A 17,980-nucleotide genomic window follows, 5' to 3' on the forward strand; every position below is an offset into this window, starting at 1 on the left:
AAGTGTAGCTGCCAGCACAGAAGGTCGCCCACTGGTGGCCCAGCGTGCTGCTCTGGCTGGGACCCTTGGCCATACCTGCCAGCCATGGGACCCAGATGGAGGAGTGGTCTGTGGTCAGAAAGCAAAGCACTGTCCCAGGGCCCTTCCTAGCTCCCTGCATTACTGGTAATGGTGACCCCACCCAGAGGTCTGCCCAGATTCTAGGGAAGATTCGGGTTCCTTTCCCAAGGGGCTGCCGACTGGGGAGGGAAGTGGAGCTGAAAGCCAGGAGGCGAGAACAAGCATTAACTGGGACAGAGGACCCTGAGTGTCAGGGTGTGTGGGGATGGCAGGCGGCAGCAGAGGCCCTGCACTGCTGGTCTCACCCTGGGCTCGGGCCACCCTGCTCTAAGGAAGAAGTTATCTTGGCAGAAGGAGCAGGAGGGTGGTGTGACCTCCAGAGGACACGAACACTGGGTCAAGGTAAGACATTCAGGTAAAGAGGACTGGAAACAAAGTCCCACTACAAGACCTTAACAAATGGAGTTCCAACCTGACGGAAACTTCCACTGAGCACAGTTTGTTTGGAATTGCTTTTAGTTAAGAATGGAGGGTGGGAAGCACTGAGACCCGGCCCCCTTTCACAGAGCTTCCTTCTATGTGAGCAGTGCCCAGGGTTCATGGGGAATCAGCTTGGCCTCCAGAAGATTCCACTCCTTTTATTACTCATTTCTAGTCTTCAAGATGACACAGAAATTACAGTAAACAATAAAAACCATTTCAAAAGGCGCAGGGGAAGAGAGTGACCTGGGGCCGAGGCTGGAGCTGCCACATGCCCTGGGCACCCCTGGCCAGTGGTCAGCGAGTGGCCCACCCATGGACCCCTCGGGGGCAGGGTCTGGAGCTGCCCCTACCCCCAGAGGGGAGCGAGGCACACACAGCACAAAGCAGGTGAAGGCCCCGGGCTTGCAGTGGGACAGCCTGGCATACTTTCCGGGTCACCTGCTGACCAGCCTCAGGGGTCGGGGGTGACCATCGGCCTTTCTGCCCCTTGAGAACAAAGTACAGCACGAAACACCACAACCCTCCCAACAGATGAGCAGGTGCCAGGGGTGCAGACTCGGGAGAAGCTGCCCCGGAAGAAGTGAGAAGCAGCCTCTGCCGGCTGTGTACTCCCATCCCCACACCTGCAGGTCTGGCACCCAGCTGAGGCTCCGAGCACGTGTCACTGTGGGGTTTGACGGTCATGGCTTATGTCTGTGGTATGGGGTCCTCTGGGTGATTCACCTCCGCACCAACCGCACTAACCAGATGTCAGTGGTGTGTTGTTACTTTTTAAATCTCACAACCACTCGATTGGGAGACCAGAGTATGCAGAGCAGAGCTCCAGGGCAGAAGCAGTTGGACTCACAGGCCCGCCCAGCCTCTGAGACTTGAAGCAGCATTTGCTGTGAAGAAGGGTAAAGGCAGAAGCATTTCCTCAGGTTTTGTACGACACTCACAGAGAACATCAATAAAGAAGGTTCAGGGTAACAATACCCGTGTGGCCGGTGGCGGGTCACGTTTCCTGGGTCTCAGCGAGTGGCTATTTCTCCTTGAGGCCACCTTTTCTCCCAGTGGCCTCAGGGAGCTGAGTCACCGGGAAGTGTAAGAGGAGAGAGGGACGGCAAAGCCGGTTTGGAAGCAGGGTGCAGCTGGAGAGCTGTCAGACTCCACCCTGGGCCTGACTTCCAGGACTTCGTGCCCACCGTGGTCCAGGTTCACCGGCTGACAGGGAGCACTGTGGCCTTAATGGGGCTCAGGGCTCCTCCAGGGCCCCGGGCAGCTGTTTGATCTGTCGGCCTGGGACCACTCGCAGGGCGCCCCCCGCGGCCTGGTGCAGCTGGGTCTCCAGGGCACTGCGGAGGTCATTGACCTGCACGTCAGGCAGGGGGTTGAAGCTGATGATGACCCCGTCCTTTGGGGCTGGCCCCACATCTGCACGAGGAGCCACGTCCCGCCGTCTCCTCCGAAGGTCAGAGCCGGCCTGGACTTTCAGGTCCCGGTTGGGTTTGGCGTTGTCTGGCTTCTGATCCCCCAGCATGGCTGGTTTGGGCCCGAGCTCAGGGTCCGGCCTCTGCTCGGGCTCTTGGATGGCGGCGTCCTCCCTGGGAGCGGGCACGTGCTCCTTCCTCGCCTCCTCATGACCACCCTGCTGCCCGCCCTGCCCTCCGGCAGAGACAGCCCGTTGTTCCGGCTGATGTAACACGGCTTGGGCCCTAGGGGCTGCTCCCCCCGACCTGCTGGACAGGCCTCCGGGTGCCCGGTCTTGGCTTGCTTGCTGGGACTTTACCTGAGGGGCCCCAACTGCTGCCCCCGCCCCCAGCACATCTGCCTCCTGAGCGTCTGCGCCAGTGGCTGCCTCCTCCTTTCCAGACTTCTTCCTTTCGTGGGAGCCTCCACCAAAAACATTCCGACTCTGCCGGAGGATGTCTCCAGCGCCGTGCTGCTCTGGGATCCCGGGTGCCCTGGCGGGGTCCAGCACAGGGACCCGCTCCTGCACGCCAGCGTCCACGGCCTCGGGCACAGCGCCCTGCCGGCCTTCCCTCGGCTCAGCCTGGGCTGCCCGGGGCTGCAGGTCAGCGCCGCCAGGGGGCGCAGCCGGGGCTCTACCCAAGGCCCCCTCGGGCTTCTCCACAGAGTGTTGGCTGTGCCCCTGGGGAGGAGCGGGGGGACGCCCAGGAGCACCGGGCACAGCTCCCAAAGGCTGTTGTGGGGGACGCTCTGCCATCCCCACGGCGTGGGCCTCCTGCTCCTTACCTCTGGGCCCGGCCACCCCCAGCTCAGGCTGCACGTCCGCTGCAAATGAAGTCAGTCACCGGTTTAGCCACAGAAATGAGCAGAAGCTACCAATGCAGGGACTAAAAGAACCCAGCTTGCCAGCAATCAAGGAATAAGAAACATGGCTTAAATTTGCCCAGCAGGACTCTAGGCATGGAGCCACAGACCCAACTGCGCAGGGACCCCCGGACACTCTGGTGTTGGTGCATTAAGTGACAACCCCTCTTCCCCGAGCAGACGCAGCAACTGTCCCCTGCCCTGCAGGCCCAGCCCCCTCCCCCTGCCGCCTCCCCTGGACTTGCCGTCCTCGCCGTCCTGGCCATCCTGCCTCTGCTGGTGGATCTCCTTATGCTGCTCTTCGATCACTGCAAGCAGCTTCTCCTGCTGGTCCAGGAGGCGCTTCTGCTGCACCTGCTGTTCCTTAATCACTTGCAACAGAACGGCATGGTCCAGCATCTCCGCCCGGCCAGCTTCTGGAGTTTGGAAAACACACGCAGTCAGAGCCTGAAGGCTGCAAAGGCGCTCTGCTGGGCCGAGGGTGACATGATGCATGCAGCAATGCCAAGGTGGCCTGTGGGCCCCTCCACCCCCGGGCGTTCCTCTCCACCCGGCTGAGCTGGCGCCCAGGCCACCCTGGGGCACAACCATCGCCTCTCTCCAGCGACCAGACACCCTTCCTACTGCTTCACTCCCACAGCGGCTCGGCGGTTATGAGAGCCAAGGGAGAGGTCACGCGCCATAACCACAATGATGGTGATCTGGGCTGGGTGACCTAAACTATGAACTACTCTAAAAAAGAACATCAGTGCTTTAAGAAAATTTCCTCCAAGGTGAAAATTTTAAAAACAAACAGAACCATCTTCCTCTTCAGCAGAGACAAGAGCTGGGACCTCAGTGAGATGGGGGCTGTGACAGTTTTCCCACTGGCCCCACCTCCCCCAGGAAGCTGGCTGCAGCTGGCACGGGAGGAGCACCAGGTGAGCTAGGGGCAGGCCGGGTGCAGCAGGTGTGTGTAGGAGGGCCCCGCACAGACTGTGGACCAAGAGGAGGCCCTGAGGCTGGACACCTTGGGTGCGGAGAGCTCACACTGCACTACAAACACCTCAGCGCTGGGTCAGTTCTTTACAGCCAGCAATCTGGGTTTAAGTAACTTTTACAACACGTATGTCTTTAAACAGGAAGCTTTGAAAGATGATGTAACTGTACAGGTTGTCAGATGTAAAAGCTCAAATCCAAAGAAAGAAGAACATTTTGTGAGTGGTGAGAGCTAACACCCCAGCGAGGGCCCCGAGTGCCGGGCACACGCAGATGTGCTTTGGCTTGTCCTCCCCAGTGGCAACCTGTGACCCGCCAGAATAGGGTGGGGTTGGCCTTCTGTCAGGGACTGCCATGGCTTCTCCCCTGCAGAGGCCGGCGCCAGGACGTGCAGGCGGGCAGGCCCGTGAAGAACATGCTGAGGCCGACCACAGGGAGGACAGGTCCCTTGGCCAGCCCAGGCGCTCCAGCCCCCTGCTCCCCACCAGGCACACATCCAGACACCCTAAGGTGACCAAGATGCCTGCCTGAGAAAGCCCATGTTCTGTGGATTGGCTCGTGGCTCTGCACACCCCCTTTAGACAAGGGATGTGCACAATGCCATCCCACAGGGTTCTAGACCAGCTCCCTTGGCCATGGCCATGCTGTCACCCTGGGTGCCCGTGGCTCATGACCACCTAATGGTCCCACGTGCTGCCAATACCACCTGTCCCCAGGGAGGGTTCCTGAGGAGCAGGCCCCCTGCCTCACTGGCTCCTCAGAGGACCAGCCCTGGACTGAGGCTGGAGGAGGGGGAACTGCACCATGTCCAGCCAGAAGCAACATGGGACAGACGTGAAGCAGAGTGGAGGTGACAAACTGAGCCCCCAGCCACAGCCCTGCATGTGGCTCTGGGTTCCTGCCCGGCCCACCAGGACCACGGGGACCAGGCTCGTGGATGGGATGAGAGCTGCACGGATATTAACATACACGCAGAGCACGTTAATACCAGGCCATGCACATGGTGGAAGTCACACACAGGCCCCGCCCCGCCTCTGGGGGAGCCCAGGCGCTCACAGGCTGCACCTGGCTGTCCTCTGGTGACAGTGGAGCCCCAGCAGGGCTAAGAGGGACCAGGGTGTCTGTACAAGAAGGGAGTGGGCTGGGGCATCAGGGGGACCCCACCTGAGGGGCTGTGGCTGAGCCGGGGTGGGGGGCAGACCGTGTGCGGCTCCCGGTCTCTGCCTCATGCGCCCCATGTGAGGCGCTACTGGATGTGGGGCCCACACCATCTGCCCCCGCGTCTCTAAACCCCCCCCCAGACGCATTCACTGTGAAGCTCCTCCCGACTCCTACCTGCCACCATCTTTCTGATTTCAGCTGTGCGTCCCATTGAGAGGCGTTTGGAGAAAGGCAGAATAGGAAACCATGAAAGTTCTTTTCAGAAACGAAAAAGTCAAAGAATCAAACAGGCTTAGGTAACAGATTATAAGGACCAGGACCAGTAAACAGACTGAAACCAAAGACAAAGTAACATGCGGAATTCCCACAGCTCCCGAGCTGCAGGAAAGCCCAGGACCCTTGGCTCTGCCTTCCTAGCCTTGGTGTGCAGAGGCTCGGCTCGCATCCCTGCACAGTACTCTGGGCCAGCTATCCCGAGGCTGCAGGATCCGCTGGGAAGCAGCTCATGGGGCAGCAAGGCACGAGCATCCCATGAACCCACCCAAGTCTGCTGTACCGCCATCCCCACGCACAGACCAAGACTCCCAGAGCACAGAATGAAACACCCAGGGGCCATTCTGTGGACACTGCTACAAAATATGGTGACACCGCGGTGACTCAGATTGGGCGGGGACCAAAGAAACCAGGATGGGTGATCATTCGCTGGGACGGCCGCCACCACCTCTAGTGCAGGGGCAGTGCCCATCCAGGTGGGCCCTCGAGGAGGGTAGTCAAAAGCCAAGAGCTGGGAGCACCCCAAAATGGGCACGAAGGTATGGAGGAGGATGCAGAGCAAGTTTTGTTCACTGGAGAGAAAAGATAAGATGAGCTTTCGCTTTGGGACAGGTGCTGGGTCTTCACTGCAGGTGGACACAAATGTCCCCCCCTCTCCCCCACCCCTGCCCCAGCTAAGACGAAGGGGTGGGAGCCGCTGCCACAGGGTTGGGGGGAGCTAAGACAGCAGTGAGTCACCAGCCCTCCCACCCTCACTAATGCCCCCACACCGGGCCGACTTGTTGGAAATATTAACATATCTATTTTGAAATGAGATCCAAATGGTAACAGAAAGTCACGTGACAGAATTTTTTTTAAAAAGGGGGAGAAAAGGAGATAGAAAACGTTCCTAGGAAGGTGAGAAAGGAGCAGAAAAGGTTGTTAGTGGGCAGGGGAGCTATTTAAGATCTTTCCTCAGCAGGAAACTGGCAAGTGCAGAGGCTGGGGCCCTGCAAAGGCCCCCAAGACGATGGGCACCTGTGGCTCCTTCCCTACATCACTCGCTTCTGGAAGGAAGGGGCAGGTGTCTCCAGGCCCCCGGAGGATGCAGAGAGAAAGCGAAGGCCTTACCCTCCAGCTTGCTGCCCGCGTGGTCCCCGGCGTGGTCCCCGCCCTGTCCCTCCAAGGTCCTCTGCTCTCGAGGTTCTGCTTGCGGCACTGCCCCCGGGCCTGGCTTCTCCTCCGAGAGGGGAGCCTTCCCACCTGCACACACGGCAAAAACTCAGGAGGCTGGCAGAAGACTCAGAAGAACGTAGAGAAGGGACAAGAGGAGGCAGATGTTTCCTAAAATCACCCTCCACGTTGCCCCTCCTTCCCCTGTGGCAGTGTATACTCAACCTGATGAGTACCAAAGAGGTAATAAAAAATATTTAACATGTCATAGGCTGGCGGCAGGGAGCCAGTGTTAACTACCTTCGCCAATTAACATGCAGGGACCATCCTCAGCAGCTCTGAGACGGCAGTTAACAATGCACCACCCACCCGTCAGGCCTGCGCCGCACCCCCGTGTGTGTGCCCAGGCACCCCGTGTGTGCCCAGACACACAGTACTAGCTCAGCACCTGATGTTTATGGGTCTGGCAAACAAGTGTGTGACAGATTGATCAGAATAGCTGCCAAGCCCCCGACAGCTGCAGAAGGGCTGCTACACGCACATGCCAATCTTGCGAGAAAAGAAAGGAAGGCAGTGGGACAGAAGTGAGGATGGTCAGCTTCTCCTGCCCCCTCCGCAGCCTCTCCCAGGCCCCACATGGAAGGAGCCCACACCCACCGTGCTCGTTCTTCTCCACCAGCTTGCCCATGGCCCCCACGGCATGGCCGGGCAGCAGGGCACCGTCTGCTCTGGCCCCTGCACCTGCCACCAGGACGTCCTGCCCCTCAGGGAGCACTGCCTGGGGCCCTGGATGCGCACCCCTGTCGCCCAGCCCCAGGTCCTCCTTCAGGGGCTCAACGGCTGGCTGACCATTTTCTTCTGGAACCTTCTGGGGATCTTTAGGAAGACCACCCACTGCCTCCAAAGCCTGGTCCTGTCTGGGTCTCTCTCGTTCTGAATCCAGCAGTGGTGGCACCATCTGACCCTTGCCCCCCAGAGCCCTTTCATCCACACGTTTGGACGGATGCTCCTTCTCCAGTCCTTCTGGGTCTTGACCTTCGTCCACCACCACCTTGTCGTGAGGGACTGGGGGTTCATGGCGGTGGGCCTCGCCCAGAGGTACTGCAACTCCTGGAAGGAGACGGCCGAGGTGGGGGAGTGGGCAGGGGTGGGGTGGGGGGTGGCCTGGCCTTCCCTCCCAGGGTGGCCTTCCCTCTCCAGGCCTGTGAACTGAGCTCGTTCCCGACCAACCACGTGACTGATGTCCAGCTGAGGTCCCTCCCCCGTGGACACCACCCCGCAACCCCCCGCCCGGGCCGTCACAGCACCTTGACCAGGGCGATCCAGCTGTGCCTCCTCCTGCTTCTCCTTGGCGTCTTCCCTTGGGGGCACATTCACGGGGCCCTTAATCTGGGCCTGCTCCATCTCATCTTTCTCATTTGGCAGCTTCGGCTTATCTCGGCTGTCCTCGGCCACGTCCACAATTGGATTCTGGCCTGTAAGCACAGCACAGATAATTGAGCGGTGTTTCCACATGGCCACACCGCCAATCAGCACGGCAACTGGGCAGTTTTCCCTGGATTGTAATCACATTTCCCAGTCGAATGGCAGAACCTAAGCAGTTATTTTTTTTCCTGTTCAATCATTAGCAGCTAAGTAGTATAGAAAACTGTCATTTTTCATGTGTGTTCATAACAAAAATATGTCAAAATGCAATTTACACCTAACTGGGTGCAGAAGAGCGACATCCCTCATAAGCCTGGCCATCACCACCAGGTGGCAGCACGAACCCACCGTTTGAGGCCTGGGGACAGCCATCCTGCCCAAGCCCAACCAACCCCTTGCTGTAGGCCAAGGGGGAAGGGGAGGACGAGGGATGCTTAAGGAAAATGCCTGAGGGAGGTTGATTTGCAATTCTGTCAACTTCTTGCGGCAGAAGTGAAAATTCCTATCAAAAGGAAGGTGAGAAAGAGGTGTAGCCCACAAAGCTGGACCCTCTTGCCTCCCACACACGCCTGCATCCCACAAGCCATCTCATCCTCCAGCAGGTCCAACAGCTCACCTGCACAGTCACCGCGGGTCCTCGGGGAGAGGTGCACGAGGATGGCCCGCTGAACTGGGCCAAAATGGAGCCTATCAGGAAACTCTCTCCATTAACAAAACCACTTTCTACCTGTTAGGCAAACGTGGCAGAAACTAAAAAACTATCTGGGGAAAAAACATGTTTAAAAAGAATCATTTCGGGGCTTCCCTGGTGGCGCAGTGGTTAAGAATCCGTGTGCCAATGCAGGGGACACGGGTTTGAGCCCTGGTCCGGGAAGATCCCACAGCCTGCGAAGCAACTAAGCTCGTGCGCCACAACTACTGAGCCTGCGCTCTAGAATCCACGAGCCACAATTACTGAAGCCTGCGCACCTAGAACCTGTGCTCCGCAACGAGAAGCCACTGCAATGAGAAGCCCGCGCACCGCAACAAGAGTGGTCCCCGCTCACGGCAGCTAGAGAAAGCCCGCACGCGGCAACTAAGACCCAAAGCAGCCAAAAATTAAATTAAATTAAATTAAAAAAAAAAAAAAAAGAATCATTTCATCCCAGAGGCCTGAAGCAACTGCTTTCCCCCTTCAGGGCACAAGCTGCCTGCAAAAGGGGAGGCGGAATCCCGAAAGGGCCTCTGGGGGGATTCACAATAGTCCTGTTCAGGTGGGCCTGCTCCCTCCCCCAAAGGAGGAGCAGGGACCAGGCTGACCTGCCATGCTGGCCGGGGGCACCTTCAGCAGCTGAGGTTTAGTGTCCAAACGAGGGGGGATCGTGCGGGGCAGGAGCCAGACTCGGGACTCCACAGTTCAATCAAGCAGCTGATTCTAATAAGCATGCGGCGTCTTCGCCACACCACAGTTAACACCCCCATCCCCAGCCTGCAGAGAGCCCTGTGCTCAAAATCAAGAGGTGTCTATCCAGCGGATCACAAAGTGAAGAAAGGGGGCCGGGAAGGAAGAACACAACAAAACAGAAAACATCTCCATTATGTCATAGGAACAAGTCATGTTCTCAGCAGGGAACAAAAATCCGTTGGTCGTCAGGCAAAGGAACGACCTGGAGACGCAGGTGTGCAACGGGCACAGGGCGCACAGCGCGGCCACCCTGCCTGCAGCGGCCGGACTTCCGACACTTCGCAGCTGTCCTCGGCAATGGACATAGCGTTTCCTAAAAGGAACGGAGCTCCTCATGAGGACAGTTTGCCAGCAATGCCTCTCGGCCACAGTAAAACTAACACAGAACTTCCTAATTAGCAACTGAAAAACAGCCCACACTCCGCCTGCCCTGCGGCTAGGCTCTGGAATGAGGTGCCCGCGCAGTGGCGCAGACAGGAAATTGCCCGTGCGGTCATTGGTCATCACCCCCGGGAAGGACGAAGGCTGCCGGGCCGACCCTGGACCGTTTCTCCTCCCTGAGGCGGCAGTGGGTCAGCGGGGAGTGGCCAGCAGAGGGCGCCTCGGCCTGGAAGGGCCTCCTCTCGTTCTCAAGGTCATGGCCTCCGCTCCCCAAAGTGGAAACCACGCAGACATATGCCATGCCTGCCTCATTCTGCCGGGCGGTGGAGCATCCCGACCTGCACGGCCTCATCCCACACTCAGACCCTCCTGACGGTGCTTCTGGCCAGGAGCTCCCAAGACAGACGGGCCGATGGACGGTCACCCATCAGACTCTCCTTCCCGTGTCCAGTGCGGGCGCCAGGTGATTCTGTAACTGGCTTAGGGAGACAGAGGACCAAAGGCCATAGACACCTGCAGTTCGAAAATCTGGGCATGTGTGTCAGGTTGCAGGTGCGACATCCTGAGTAGGCCTGTCCACGGCAACAAGAATCTGCGTTCAAGGCTGGTTCCACCTTGGAAGACAGGGTCTGGGCTGGGGGCTCCTCTTTGTCGACTCTCCCCTGCAGGACCCCATCCTGAGTCCAGGGGTGTCTCTTTCTGTATCTTGTGATCAGTAAAGATGGAAGCAGTCCTCTCTGACTGCCAAGCACAAAAATAAAGTGACTTTCAAAATCACACCTGAGTCCCATAGATGGAGTCCCTGTTGACTGGAGGGGAACCCCAAGTTCAGGAGACGCACGGGACCCCAGGGCCGTACAGAGAGCAGGAGCAGCCACCAACGTTCCTTTAAAAGGCCAGATGCTGCTTTTGAGTAACTTTCCTGACAACCTTTGAAGTGCCCGCCTCGCTGCTGCCCTGAGAAGGTTTTACTTGTTACCCCCCACTCTTCTCCACAGGCAGCAAGAGAAACGCTGACTATGACACTCTTTTGAATGTGCAGGAATCCCAATGGGCCCCTGGACCCAAAGTCCTAGCCAGGTGGCCCGGTGGCCCCATCTGGCTTACCGTCACAGCTCTCCTGCAGACAGGCACGTCTGCCCACGGGCAGCAGGTGGAGGGGGCGTGGGCCGGTCACTCGGGGCTGGACATGGGAGGCAGCACCCCTCCTGCCCCCAAGGAGTCCTTCTGGATTCAGCCGCGGCTGGTGTGGTTATCTTAGCATGGGTGAAATGAGCTCACAGCCGTGTCCTGACAAACGGGCAGAAAAACTGAAGTCGCTCGGCACAGCGGTGTTAACAGCCCCTTCTCTGTAGGGCACAGGGAGAGCTGCCGGGGACCAAGGAGAGAAGGCAGGCGTGGAGCCGGGCCTCCCCGTGGGCATGCCGGCATCTGTCACAGGAGTTTGGACGCTTTCCTGTCTGCGTGCACCGGCAGCTGGCGCAGCAGCACAAGGGACGCATCTTCGGAAGAACAATTAGGTAGGAGCTTGTGGGGGGCAAGCTCCCGCTCAGGTCACCTGTGTCCCCACACGAACGGATTGCTGCCCACAGGCCCCGTCCTGGCCCTTCCTCTTCTTTCCCACCCAGCAGAAGCCAGGCCGTGTCCCTGATGGGGAAAGGGATGAGCTGTATAATGGGTGTGGCCAAGGCGGCCCCCAACACCAAGAGAAGCTGCAGGCTGGGAGGGAGAGGAAGAAAGGGGACAAGGCCACATTCAAAGGAGGAGCTGAGAGTATCACCAACTCTGAACCCACCCACCAGACCCTCGAGCAGGCCATCGGCCTCAGGTGAGCAGCCTCGTAGCCTTTCCTAAAGGGCTCGGCCACCTCTTCCGTCCACACCAGGCGCGTCCTGGGCTCTGCACTTGCCAAGAGTGCCAGGCCGGGGGTGGCCAGTCCCGCATGTCCCCCGGAGGGCAGGACTCCCCCAGTCCCAAGGCCACCTCAGGCTCTAAGGAAAGTTCGTACCATTTTGGCCTCTTCGACATCAAAGAGGCCAGTAAACCCACCTCACACGCTGATGGGCAGACGTCTGCAGGGCACGTGGCCAAGGCCCCACGGGCCCAGCTCTGCTTCAGCGAGGCAACCCATCAATGACGGGGAGGCCAGGGGCAAGAAACACGGAGACTGAGTTAAACAAACGGCATGTGGTTCCAAGAGGGGCCATGTGTTTGTTACAGACTCGTGGAAGAAATGGAAACCAGATGTGGTCGCGGCAGCTCCAGGTGAGCCGGGGGCCCGCCTCCACGACAGGATGCAGCTGCTTGTGCAGGCCGTGGGCTGGAGGCTGCACAGCGCCGTGGGGACAGGCAGCCCGGTGCCGACTACGTCAACTGATGCCGAGAAGCCCTACTGGGCGGGCCCACAGCCAGCTGAGATGCGAAACCGGTGTACGAGTCTAGTTCTGCTAGGGGTGTCCTTAAAGCACACAGGGCCAGGACACCCAGGGGTGAGGGACCCAGTGGGGCTGCCAACAGGGGTGGAGGAGCAACACCTATCTCCCTCTTCAAGGAGCCTTTTTTCCCATCCAAATTACTGAATCCATGCAACTTGCTGTGGGATGTCCAAGCGGCTTCTTCTTTATTTTTATTTTTTATAAATTTATTTATTTTTGGCGGCGTTGGGTCTTCGTTGCTGCATGTGGGCTCTCTCTAGTTGCGGCAAGCAGGGGCTACTCTTTGCTGTGGTGCGCGGACTTCTCATTGCGGTGGCTTCTCTTGTTGCGAAGCACAGGCTCTAGGCATGCGGGCTTCAGTAGTTGTGGCACACGGGCTCAGTAGTTGTGGCTTGCAGGCTCTAGAGTGCAGGCTCAGTAGTTGTGGCGCACGGGCTTAGTTGCTCTGCAGCATGTGGGATCTTCCCGGACCAGGGCACAAGCCCATGTCCCCTGCATTGGCAGGCGGATTCTTAACCACTGCGCCACCAGGGAAGCCCTCTTCTTTATTTTTAAATATTTATTTATTTATTTGGCTGCTCCAGTTCTTAGTTGTGGCACGCGGGATCTTTGTTGCCACACGCAGGATCTTCATTGCGGCATAAGGGATCTTTTAGTTGTGGCATGTGGGATCTTTAGTTGTGGCATGTGGGATCTTTAGTTGTGGCATGCAGGATCTTTTAGTTGCAGCATGCGGGATCTAGTTCCCTGACCAGGGATCGAACCCGGGTCCCCTGCATTGGGAGCGAGGAGTCTTAACCACTGGACCACCAGGCAAGTCCCCCAGGCAGCTTCTGACCACTCTGATTAACTTCTCTGCTGAGCCCCGCTATTCCCAGGGGTCCTCTCTGCAGGGGACCCACAAAGGGAGAGTCTTCTAGCCGGCCCTCGCCATCCCAGGAAGGCAGAGGAGAGCATGCCCAGCTACTCCGGGCTCAGGGCTCCCCCAAAAGAGCCCCAGGATAGACTGTTCTGCAGGAAGTTGGTGTGGGGTGCTGGCACTGCAGGGGCTTTCTGAGCACAGGGAGGTAAGGCCGGAACAGAGACGTCAACACATCCAAGAGCCCCGTACCTCCGACTGCGGGTAGCCCAGCCCTGCAAGCACCCAGCACGCTTGCCTCCCTGGACAGCCCTTGGGACCTTTCCTTTTGTCAATCACAGTAGCTGAGGAGACCAGGGCTCCCCTGGGCTTCTTAGCCATCACCACTCAAAAGGGACCTGGAATCCACCAGCAACCAGCACTGCTCCCCCAGAGGGGAATGCCAGGCAGGCAGCCTGGGGAATCTCAATCCAAGCCAGGGGTTTCTTTGCAGGGGAGGTAAGCAGACATGCACACACCATTAGTATGAATACACAAAACCCAGCCATTGTCAGGGCAGAAGCCCCTGGAATGAACGTTATCATAGACAGCACCACCCACCAGCACCCGAAGCTGAAGCCGCTTGGAGCTCCTAGAAGGCGGGAGGCCAGATGGAGGGAGCCCTCCCCGCACCCCTCCCATCTAGGCCTGGGAAGGCCACAGGCTCCAAGACACCTCTTCTCTCCCAAACATCCCAGGCGCAATGGAGCTCCTGCTGTACCCCAGAAAGCCACGCTTGGAAACCACCCTGCACCCCATGGGCCCTGCCACATATGGGCGATGGGGCCACTGCATTGGGGGGCCTTCCAAGGCAGGCCTGCAGCTTATGAGGGAGTGTGGCTCATCCCTCTATCAACGGGCAGGTCAACAAGTAATACATAAAGTGAAACAGGAAACAAAGCTGAGGGGCATCACTGACTTTGTCCAGGAAAACCTGGCTTAAAATTTACATCCTCAAAACAAAACAAGCAAATGTGAGCGACACCCCCAAGTTTACTCACCTGTTAGCGCTCTCAATGGGGGTGTTCAGATCTCAGCCCTGCTGCCTGCCATCTGTCTGTCCCCTGCATGCAGGTGGCCGCACCCACCAGCCCCCTGGAGGCCCCCCACCCCCTCCATCACCCAAACAGGACGGAGGCAACTGAGCAGGTGAGACAGCCTGGAAAGTGCCACCTGGGTCCCCGTGACCCCAAGATGACGCTACTGGGGTGCCCCCAAGAAGGCTGCAAGCCTGTGTGCATACCTGAGAGCCGCGTACCTGGGAGGCGCGTACCTGGGAGCTGGGCTGCCTCTGCCTTCATCGCGCCCTCAGCCTCTCCAAGTCTGCTGCCTGGGGCTTCCTCTGCCAAGTCCACAGGGGCCTCCTGGCTCACGGACAGGGTGGTGTGTGTGCTGACCACCAGGATGCCCAGGCCGACCCAGAGCACCACCTGGACGAGACAAAGACCCCAGGAGCTAAAGGGGTCATGCAGTCCCTGCGCCCCTGCCCTTCCTAGGGGGTGGGGCACAGCCCACAGAGGCCCCAACCACACTGACCACTAGATGATGGTCACTAACTGATCAGTGTGACCGAATCATGGGCCACATCTGCAGAAGCCACACTGGTGATGGGGCCGGTGGGGTGGTGGGGGTGTCGTGAGGGAGCCTGAAGACAGCAGGGGCAGCAAGTATGACACAGAGCGGCCTGCTGGCTGGAGAGACCCAAGCCCACTGGCCAGGCATCCTGGAGAGCCCGGCGGCCACGCCTCCCCACGCCTAATGCTTCAGAGATTGGGTCCCTTGATGGTTTTGGTCAGGAGAGCAAGAATCTTGGGGCATCTGCCTAACCTGAAGGGGGCCCTTGCTTGTCCCACCCGCTCACCCAGTAGAGGGCCCAGACCACTGGGTGCCCGGCTACAAATGACCTATCCCCAACATCACCCAGAAAGCTAGACACACCTGCAGCTACAGGGCACAGACGGGGAGACGGCTGGGAAGGAGGTGGCTCCTCGCCCCCTCTGGCTATCGGTGCCCATCGGTGCTGCCCAGTGAGCTGAGCTGGAGGCACTACTGCTCGCCGAGGGGCCTCGTCCCCACCCGGTCCCTCCTGTGATGGCCCCCAGGCTGGTCATAAGTGCTGCCCTCAGTGACTCAGTACACGAACCCGACGTTGTGTAACTCCGTCTCCCCTGCAGCTCCTGTACACGTTGGGCCAACACTCTCCACGTTACTTCTGCTGCCACGGCAGTGGATGCTGCTCGTTCTACCCTTCCCAGCCAGGCCCGGCCCATGCAGCTCTGCCCAAGGAGCCGTAACTCCTGGTGCCACAGAGAGGAGCACGAGGCGGCCTGCCTGAAGAGCCAGGGGACCCCACCACCCACCTCCACGTGCTCTCAGAGTCAGAACTCAAACCTTTTCCGAAAGGCACATTGACTCTTTGAAATATATCTGTTCAAAAGAACCACTGAGACTTTCCCAGGCCCAACACAATTAGAGAAGAAAGATTTTCCACAGGAAGAAAGGACCTGTGCTCCTGAAGGTGGGTGCCAACCAATGAGGAGAACCTTGGGGAGAAAGTCTGTTTCAACCGCTGCCACTCTAGAAACACTGAGCTGGTTCAGGGCTCATGGAAGCAAAATGCTGGCCGTGCTCTGGGGTCAGCCATGGTTCAGGGAGGCCTGGTCAGTACCATGGACTCGAGAGGCCCCTCTGGCACTGACCACCCTCTGGCCTTAGGCAGGTGCGCATGGGGATATTGCTGGATTTGAGCCCCTGGGGTCTGAGCAGCATCAGAAGACTGTACGCAGCCTGGGGTCAAGACCTCCTGACTCTCGCCCCCCACCTCAAGTTATTTTCTTAAAAATGTGTGGATTCCCAGCTTCAGCTGTGTGCTCAAAGAGTAGCATGTTATACCCACTCACCATGAAGGGAAGATTCAAAGAGCAATGGTATCCAGAGGCGACCAAAGTAGTTTTAAAATATTTTTTAAAAAAAAGAAACTTTAAATCCCTTGCATCTCGTATTTCTCCAGAGAAACAACAAAAAGAACTTCACGTCCTGACTTGGACCCCATAGCACTGACAGGATGAGGACAAGACCGAGTGAGAGCCCTGAAATACTCGAACGGCCAAAGTGGTTCTGCCTGTGTGGCTGGCCAGAGCGGGGGATGACAGCTCCAGAAGGGCCCCCAGGACAGCGCCAGGTGGGATCCCAATGAGCCTGGGCTTCACCAGCAGAACCCCATTCCCCTCCAGGCCCTGATTTGGACAGCCCCTAAAATGGTCTTGACACAGAGATGAAGACATCTGCTTGGTTGTTTTTTGTTGGGTTTTTTTAACGGGGACATCACTGAACATTCCACGGGAGACGGACAAGCCAAAGGCAACATTTCATCCCTGGCTCTGAATGATTTATTTCAACCCTTGGCTTTCTAGCCTTAAAGAAACAAATCGCGCACAAAATAAAAAACGTTAACTCCATCAATGCTGGGAGACAGCAAGCTTCCCAAAAAAAGAACAAGAAAGCGTCACCTTAAATTCAATTTACGAAGAAGAGCCTGCACGGAGCCAGGAAGCTCCGCCTGGTGCCACACACGCACCTGCCGCTGCCCCCGGCCCAGACATCCCACGACCCCACTAGCGAAGTGTGTTCCCTGGCTCCACCCTGTCCAAGAAGATACCCCACCCACGCTCCCCCACCCGGTGGCAGTCTCCACCCCACCCTTCGCCGAGACCCCCCCCTCATCCCCTGACACACCTGGCTCTCAAGCAGCCCTGGGCTTTGTGGGGTACTTGCCAGCTGACCACTGTCTGAGCATGAGCCGCCTGCTGGCCCTGCCAGAGCCTCTGTAACTGGTCACAGTCCCAGCTCTCCACTCTCACCCTTTCCTTTGAAGAAATGCCACAGGTCTGCAAAAACCCCCAGGCAGGGAAGCCAAAGCCGCCCCAGCTTGAGGGGAGCAGAGGATTAACGCCAGGCTGGCGTCAGTGAGGACATGGGAGGGCCATGCCTCACACCAAGGGAATCTAGGTCCACGGGTGATGCTGATGCAGTGACCAGATCACAGTCTGCATGCAGGCATGTGTCAGGAGGCAAGAGTCAGCCAGAGCCAGGGTGGGAACACGGCCCCCAGGGCAGTGTCAGGAGCTCCAGGTGGGCCAGACTTTGGAAAGGGCACTGGTGTGGCCAACTCCCTGGGGCAGCCATGACAAGTACGCACCGACCACAGACCCCCACCACCACCCCACCAAAGGCCTGAGGCGTCCATGAGGCCCCAGGGTCACAAGAGGCCAGAGCTCCCAGGTTGCCGCTCTGCCGTGAAGTTTGGGAGGCTGATGCCGCACGTGTGTGAACAGGGACGGTCATCAGTTCCCCCGAAGTCCTGACAAGGAAGAGACGCTGCTCCCAGAAGAAGGGGCCGCAGCTGAGGTCTGTACTGCACCAGCCAGCAGTGATGGAATGATCGGGAACACAGGGGGAGCCAGCTGGGGTACAGGGCTGTCATGGCCTCAAGACGGGGACAGGAGGGCACCTGTGCCTGCAGAACCCATCTTCTAGGTACAACTTCCTGCAAGTCCAGAGCTGCTTTGAAACGGGACAAGGTTGGTGAGTGAGCCGGGTGCACCAGACGTCTGATCACGCAGCCCTGACTTCTGTTCTTCTTAACCAGTTGCAGAGCCGCCAGGAGAAACGCAAACACATCCTGACGTCTCAGCCCAGGTACATAAGGCAAAACCTGGGGCTTGGCCTGGGGGCCATGTGCAATGCGACACCCCAAGGCTCCCAATCTGCTGGAGTCCCCAACTCAGAACCAGAGACAAGCCCTGGCCGGGAAGAAGGTGTCCCCTTTCACTGCTCACACGTGAGACTGAAGATGTACACGTTCAAACAAAGCCCACACCTCGAGGCAGGGGCTCCGGAGCCCGCCCCATGCACCCCAATTTGGGTCTTCAGGGCAGTGTGATCAGGGCATGGCAGGCATCCTAGCCCTGAGGCCAG

General features: G+C 58.4%; 1 protein-coding gene across 7 annotated transcripts in view; it reads right to left on the bottom strand.

Moving 5' to 3' along the window:
• Positions 1-682: 682 nt before the first annotated feature.
• The window catches only part of SLC38A10 (solute carrier family 38 member 10), a 42,869-nt gene continuing 25,571 nt past the window's right edge, over positions 683-17,980 (bottom strand). Inside the window, exons 11-17 of one of the 7 annotated variants that reach the window (XM_059906564.1) lie at positions 14,277-14,433; positions 7,728-7,895; positions 7,078-7,530; positions 6,379-6,510; positions 5,170-5,193; positions 3,102-3,272; positions 683-2,817 (exon numbers count right to left, since the gene is read on the bottom strand). In XM_059906564.1, the coding sequence (XP_059762547.1) occupies positions 1,778-2,817; positions 3,102-3,272; positions 5,170-5,193; positions 6,379-6,510; positions 7,078-7,530; positions 7,728-7,895; positions 14,277-14,433 (2,145 nt within the window). In that variant the 3' untranslated portion in view covers positions 683-1,777. Of the gene's footprint in view, positions 2,818-3,101; positions 3,273-5,169; positions 5,194-6,378; positions 6,511-7,077; positions 7,531-7,727; positions 7,896-14,246; positions 14,434-17,980 lie in introns of all 7 variants that reach the window. The other 6 variants (XM_059906562.1, XM_059906566.1, XM_059906561.1 and 3 more) reach the window with 6 other exon arrangements.

Source organism: Balaenoptera ricei, chromosome 20, assembly GCF_028023285.1.
Source record: "Balaenoptera ricei isolate mBalRic1 chromosome 20, mBalRic1.hap2, whole genome shotgun sequence".
Classification (NCBI taxonomy): domain Eukaryota; kingdom Metazoa; phylum Chordata; class Mammalia; order Artiodactyla; family Balaenopteridae; genus Balaenoptera; species Balaenoptera ricei.